The sequence below is a fragment of the Trichechus manatus genome, unplaced genomic scaffold (assembly GCF_000243295.1).
Source record: "Trichechus manatus latirostris isolate Lorelei unplaced genomic scaffold, TriManLat1.0 scaffold00050, whole genome shotgun sequence".
Taxonomy (NCBI): domain Eukaryota; kingdom Metazoa; phylum Chordata; class Mammalia; order Sirenia; family Trichechidae; genus Trichechus; species Trichechus manatus.
This window is the reverse complement of record NW_004443986.1, coordinates 5,632,894-5,640,294: the sequence shown is the minus strand read 5'-3', so window position 1 is coordinate 5,640,294 and position 7,401 is coordinate 5,632,894. Positions and strand designations below refer to the sequence as shown.

At 41.4% G+C, this 7,401-nt stretch overlaps 1 protein-coding gene across 1 annotated transcript; it reads left to right on the top strand.

Moving 5' to 3' along the window:
• Window positions 1-6,467: 6,467 nt before the first annotated feature.
• FERD3L (Fer3 like bHLH transcription factor) lies at window positions 6,468-6,962 on the top strand. The gene has a single exon (XM_004377435.1). It carries the CDS (start codon window positions 6,468-6,470, stop codon window positions 6,960-6,962), a length of 495 nt encoding a protein of 164 aa, XP_004377492.1.
• Window positions 6,963-7,401: the final 439 nt, after the last annotated feature.

Below are 7,401 nucleotides of genomic sequence, written 5' to 3'. Positions count from 1 at the left end.
AATGTAGTAGTTCATAATGTCCTGGGGGATATTTTTTTCCTTCACACCTCTCTAATTTTCCATGTTTTTCAAAAAGAAGTGAAGAATTTGGAGAGGGTTCAAACAACAAAACTAACGTAAGAACTAATATAATTGAAAATCTGGAAAATGGATTTACCCCAAAGGCTAACCAAAATGGAATTATTTCATCTCAAGAGGAAAAACCTGTGGCAGGAAATTTTGTAACTGATTTTAAGTAGTTTTTTTTAAATGATACTCTTAAAATAGATATAAAGCAGCATATCTACCCAATTAATCTTTCAAACTATTTTCTACTTTTTTTAGGTGACACCAGAAAACAATCTGTTGTCACACAGAGATGCGAAACACAGCGACAAATACAACATGGAAGTGTATTAACGCTCACATATTATTCTGTATTTGAGAGGTGCTACTGTGCTCCACAGTGGTTAAGAGCTCGGCTGATAACCAAAAGGTCAGCAGTTCGAATCTACCAGCCGGTGTTTGGAAACCCTATGGGGCAGTTCTACCCTGTCCTATGGGCTTACTATGAGTCGGAATCGACTCAACAGCAGCAGGTTTTTTGGTACTCTGCTCCACTAGATCATCCCAAGTCCCAGAGTTCTGTTGCTCTGCCATTCTCTAGGGCAAGCACTGGAAAATTACAGCCAAGGACCAAATACTCCTTGCCACCTGCTATTGTAAATAAGGCTCTGTTGGAATTCAGCTACACCCATTTACTCACGTATTGTCTATGGCTGTTTTCACGCTACTATGGTGGAGTTGAGTAGTTGCGACAGAGACCATATGGCCCACAAAGCTTTAAAAATGTACTATCTGGCCATTTACAGAAAATATCTTGCAACCTCTGCAGTATAGCATTGTCCTTGTCTACATGGTCAAAGCTTGCTCAGCAACAATGTATGCACATTCCAGGCCATGGGAAGAGGAAAAGAGACAGTGAAAACCAAACAATTTCCTTTTCAAAAGACGAACTTGAAGTTACACATATCACTTCTGCTCATATCCCATTGGCAGGAATGGAGTGGAGCAGAAATGTGCCCAACTAAAACATATGTGGTGGGTCTATTACCAAAAGGAAAAGGGGTGAACAGATAATAATAAGCAGTCTGCCACAACTGTTATTGTTGTTGTTGTTAGGTGCCATCAAGTTGGTTTCAACTCATAGCAACAGAATGAAACACTCCCTGGTCCTGCGTCATCCTCATAATTATTCTTACGCTTGAGCCCATTGTTGCAGCCACTGTGTCAATCCATGTCGTTGAAGGTCTTCCGCTTTTTCGCTCACCCTCTACTTTACCAAGCATGATGTCCCTCTCCAGGGACCGATCCCTCCTGATAACTTGTCCAAAGTCGGTGAGACGTAGTCTCGCCATCGTTGCTTCTTAGAAGCATTCTAGCTGTACTTTTTCCAAGCCATGTTAATTCATTTGCATATTATCGATGGCTGCTTTTGCACTACAAAGTTAGAGTTGAGTCGTTGCAACAGACTGTATGGCCTACAAATACTAAATTATTTACTATCTGACTAATGCAGAAAAAGTCTGCCAACCCCTGAAAAGCAATCTCTCATAAACCCTTGTTTTCATCTGAATGTGAGATTTTAATTAGAATAGCAAGAAATCAGTTTAGGTGTAAGCAAGAATTTCCTAATATAAAAATAGAATATAGACAAACCTTAAAACAGATTACCTCTTACACTTCTTGAATTTCCTTCCTGATACTTGTAAGAACAGAAAAGTGCTCAATTAGTTTGGAAATATTTTGATTAAAGGATAGCCTTTCAGTAAATAGTGCTGTGTTAAATGGATACCTATATGAAAACCAAATAAATCTTGACACCCACTCTTACTCATACCCTACAAAAATTAATTTTAGGAAAAAAAAATTTTAGGTTGGTTAAAGCTCAAAATGTGAGATAAAAAAAGACATTTTTAGAAGAAAGCATAAAAGTAATCTTCATGACTTTGGAATAGGTTAAGATTTATTAAACTATACATAAAAAGCACTCACCAAGTAGAAAAAAATAATATTTGACTACATTAAAAATAAGAACTCCTTTTCATCAAAAGATACCATTAAGGGGGGAAAAAAAGGCTACAGATTTTTTGAGCAGATACTTGCAATACATATACCTAATATGAAACTCATATCTAAAACCTTTATATAAATGAATAAAAAATTAGGAAAATTAGCCAAACACTTGAACAGGCACTTCACCAAAGGGCATACGTAATTAGCCAATATGAAATGGTGTTCAATTTATTTGACATCAGAGAAATACAAATTAAAACCATGATGTTATACCTAGACACATCTTCAGAATGCCTAAAATAAATAAGATAGAAAATACCAAGTGTTGACAAGTATGTGAAGAAACTGGAACTCTGATACCTTGCTAGTGGTGATGTACATTATTACAATCATTTTGGAAAATGATTAGGTAGTAACTGCTAAAGCTGAACATACACAAAACCTATTTCACTTCTAAGTATACACTGAACAGAAATGCATAAATATGCTCACCAAAAGATACGTACATTAATTCCATAGCACTGTTATTTGTATTAGCTAAAAACTGGAAACTACCCAAATGTCCATCACCAGTAGAAGGAATAAATTAATAATGGTGTCATGGATTGAATTGTGTCCCCAAAAAAAATCTGTCAACTTGACTAGGTCGTGATTCCGAGTACTGTATGACTGTCTACCATTTTATCATCTGATGTGATTTCTCTGTGTGTTGTAAATGCTATCACTATGATGTAATAAGATGGATTAGTGGCAGTTATATTGATGAGGTCTGCAAGATTAGATAGTGTCTTAAGCCAGTCTCTTTTGAGATGTAAAAGACAGAGTAAGCAGAGAGACAGGTGACCTCATACCACCAAGAAAGGAGCGCTGGGAGCACAGCGCATCATTTGGACCCGAGGTACCTGAGCTGAGATGCTCCCAGACCAAGGGAAGACTGAGGACAAGGACCTTCCTCTGGAGCAAAGAGAAAAAGAAGGCCTTCCCCTGGAGCCACCGCCCTGAATTTGGATTTGTAGCCTACTAGACTGTGAAAGAATAAATTTCTCTTGTTAAAAAGCCATCCACTTGTGGTATTTCTGTTATAGCAGCACTAGATGACTAAGACAAGTGGTATATTCACACAGTGGAATACTATACAGCAATGGGAATGAGATGCATGATTCTTGCAAATAAAACATTGAGTGAAAGACACAAATGAGTATCTACAGTATGGTTTCTTCTATTTAATACACAAAAATAGGCCAGATTAATCTCAGAAGCCAAGATACAGTGGTACCTTGGGGAGTAGTTAGTGACTGGAAAGAGGCACGAAGGGTAGGGCTGGGATCTTCTGTGCTGCTTCCATTAATTTTGCTACAGTTTCTTTTGTGATATGGTTCTTGAAATAGCACTACCTTGACTAAAATCAAAAGATTTTAGTTCAAGAAAATTGTCTCTTTAGAGTCTTATGATAGCTTCTGACTCCTATTTTATTAAATTTTAAATTTCTACCATTATTCTCTTCAGTAAGTGCCCTAATGTACTTTTTGTGAAACTAGATCTCACTTGAATGGGGGTATTTGATCCATTTATATAAGTACTTAAAGGAAAAAAAAAAGTGTCACTGAGAAAAACTCAACATAACTATAAAATTACCCAATATATAATAATACATTAAGTTAAACAAGAGCTAACTCTTTAGTTACTATTGGTTTAACGGTATACCAGCCACTTTTTATGCCTCTGGACCTCTTAGATAGTATGTTATTCAGGTTTTAATGCATTTAGCATCAAAGTGGGTCCCTTTTGTAATACATAAAGCTCAGCAGACTGGAGTTGGAGCCCCATTCTTGGGCAGGTTCAGCTTTTTGTTAGGTGATGCTTCCTGGATGTGTTAGTTTTATAACTTTTGTAAACTTTTGCTTTTTTTTTTTTTCCTTTATTTCTGTGAGATAAGGTTTGCACGCATAATTATGGCTTTCCTGTGTGATAGTTAGGGAGCCCTGATGGATTGGTTTTGGTTTTTCTACATCAGATTTAGAAAACCAGATGTTCCTCATGTAACCTAATGGAAAGGCATCCACAATAAATTCTCCATTTCGTTCTTACTGGTACATTGTCATAACACAGATCGGTGGTGCCACAGTGCCACTCACCTTTTTTGGTGGCTTGTATTACCGTATCATATTTCTCAAAATCCATATTACCAACCACAAATTTAAACACACTCAATTAGTAAGCCTGAATCCCAATATTGAAAACACATGCCGTCAAAATTTTTTAAAAAAAATAAAAATTTGGTAATGAAAGGATTTTAAAAAGCATGTTATTCTTTGTCAAAGCAAAACATATTTCTCCCATTTACTGGTTCCTTAGCCTCTGTGGAAATTCCAGTTACTCTTTATTTTTCAGTTATATGTTGCAAGAAGTTTAGTAAAAGTTTAGTAAAAACTATTGAGAACTCATCCTTAACATCTTTCAGGAACATAAATTCCAATACTTTTTCGCCTGTGTTTTTACAATACAAACTGGAGAGCGAGGAGTAAACACAACCAAGAGAAGAGAAAATTAATTACAGGGCAAAAGAGAAACAGCCCGCACACAAATGAAAAAACAAAAAAATACTTCAAGGTAATACTGCTTTGATTGCACATTAACCTGTTGCCATCAAGTCAGACTCATAGCAACCCGACAGGACAGAGTAGAAGAGCCCCATAGGGTTTCCAAGGAGCCGCTGGTGGATCTGAACTGCCGAACCTTTTGGTTAACGGTCGACCTCTGAACCACTACGCCGCCAGGGCTTCTGATTACACACTGGGAGACTTGAATGGAAAGGAATTGTGCTTACCTGTTCGCAAGATGCTGTTTCTGGGAGCTGTCCAATGTACTAACTGAATCGTCGTCACAGTCACAATTCACCTCCTTAATAAGAACGTCATTAGCGGTACTTTCTTGAACCAGGACGTCTCTGTATTAACCTTTCTTCGGCTGAGTCTTCTAATGCGCTTTGAAAATTATTTTTGAGCATGTTGATCTCCCCTTTGGTGCCTTCTTAAAAATCCCTATGCTAGATATTTAGATTAATATAGCTAGTGGCTAAGACAAACGGGAACAATAACCTTCTTTGTTAAATTATGAAGTATAATCCGAAATCAGTAAAATTTCATTTATGTTATACCAAACTTAAAATTCTTTTTATCTCAAAAAATGATCTAAAGATAGCACCAAAAAAACTCCCTTAAATAGAACTCAATACAGTATCGTTTCTGATCTTAAATCCTATGGTTTAACGGTGCAAATCGATAGGGAAAATAGGCCAGATGGGAAGTGTTAGAGTTTTTCTTTGTTTGCAAACAAATACTTCATCAGCAATTTAAAAGTCGAAGGAGTCCTCAGCAGAGGGTGAGCTGATCGAGCCGTTTGTTTAGCAAAGGGTCAATTGCGTTTTTAAAAGAATACAGTGGTTTTGTTTGGGAAGAGGATTTGCTTTGTGCCCCCTACGCTAGTATTATACAGTGAAGCAGGCTCAGAGAAAATGTTCTGTCACTTTATTGCCATCATAACTTGTGCCCTCGGAGTAAAATTCTCTACTTCACATGATACGAGGTGAGCGTAGGGAAAGGAAAGTCAAGTATCTCAATTGTTAGACTGATTCCAACAAAGCAGACTTTAGAAGTCAGGGTTTGTAGCAAGGCAGCAGAGCTGTTTGCGGTGCCGGGAAGGAGAAAGCCGGTTCCAACAGAGACTCTGGGGAATGTGCTCTCAGCCCCCCTGCCATGCTTACTTAAGCTAATGGAAGGTCTTGCCTTTCAGCAGCCGCTGCACTGGGATACCGGGCAAACAGCTCCCCGTCACCCCTGGCAGGCAGGGCCCCTCTTCAGGACATCATTAAAAGCACATGCACTTATTTTACATCCATTGGCAGCCCCGGGTGGCAAGATTCAGGACTCCTACCCGGAAGCCCAGGAGAAGCCAGCGCCGTGGAAAACATCCTCGCTTTGAAATCCAAGCCTAAATTAAAGAGCTACATGAGATAAGGAGCCAGAAGAACATTAGTTGGCTGCGGGGGCAAGGAAAGATACAAAAAGCACAGCAGGTAAGAGCAGGGACTTGTTGCCAAGAAGGAACTGTCCCCGGTAGAGCAGCGAAAAGGATCTCAAAACTGGAGGCCTGTCCCTTTGAGTCTTCCACGCGTGCTCCCCCCAACCCCTCCGGGGTCAAACTTGTCTTTTTCCATCAGCTTCGAGAGGAGAAACGTTGTCATAGCCTTCCCTGCCGGAGCGACTAATCCTGTTATCAACTAGGTTATAAATATTAATGTCCTTGGCCCTTCAATGATGGTGCCGCAGCAGATTCAAGGCCGTTAAGAAACCCATCACCAGCCTCTCCCCTTCCTGCCAGAAATCGATGAGACACAGGGCTAAACCGACGCGATGGCGGCCGATCCCGAGAGCTACGTGGACGCCACAGTGCTGGACTTCGTCGCAGACCTGTCCCTGGCCTCTCCGGGGGGCCCTCTCCTCTGCGACTTTGCGCCTGGGGTCCCTTTTGGGGACCGAGCCCTTGCGCTCCAAGAGGGAAGGCCCAGGAAGCTGGTGCACTTCGAGGAGGGGGACCCGGAGGATGAGGAGGGCGAAGTAGACCAAGGGGACGAGGAGGAGGAAGAGGAGCGCGAGAGAGGCGCCTCCCTGCTGGGCCGTCCTAAGAGGAAAAGGGTGATCACCTACGCCCAGCGCCAGGCCGCCAACATCCGCGAGAGGAAGCGGATGTTCAACCTCAACGAGGCCTTCGACCAGCTGCGAAGAAAGGTGCCCACTTTTGCTTATGAAAAGAGACTGTCCCGGATCGAGACCCTGCGCCTGGCCATCGTCTACATCTCCTTCATGACCGAGCTCTTGGAGAGCTGCGAGAAGCAAGAAACCGGCTGAGGCTGGGGGTCGAGATGGAGGCGGAGGGCGCCTGCCCCTTCCTCGCGTGGGCGCGGGCTGGGGGGTTTCGGGACCTGGCAGTGGTGAGGCTGAAAGGCAAGGAGGGTCGCTCCAAGACAGAACGTCTGGCCTTCTGGAGTTTGGTTTCAAGGCTGTAAAATCCCTAAGCCTTCGGGAACAGTGGCTGCTCTAGAGTCAATATATACGCGATCACCCCCGACGGAGTCCGGGACAAGGGCGGGCCGGGCACGTTAGAACTTGTTAGAACCAGTCGGCCCTTCAAAGCCCTCGCCCGCGAGCAGCTTCCGCGGGCGGGGTGGGTAGAAAGCTAATCCCCTCCGCAAACAGCATCCTTCAGGGCTTCTATAGTGTTCAATAATTCCTCCTTACTTAAAAAAAAAAAAAATAGAAATAATAAAGTAAAAAACTGTACTTTTTT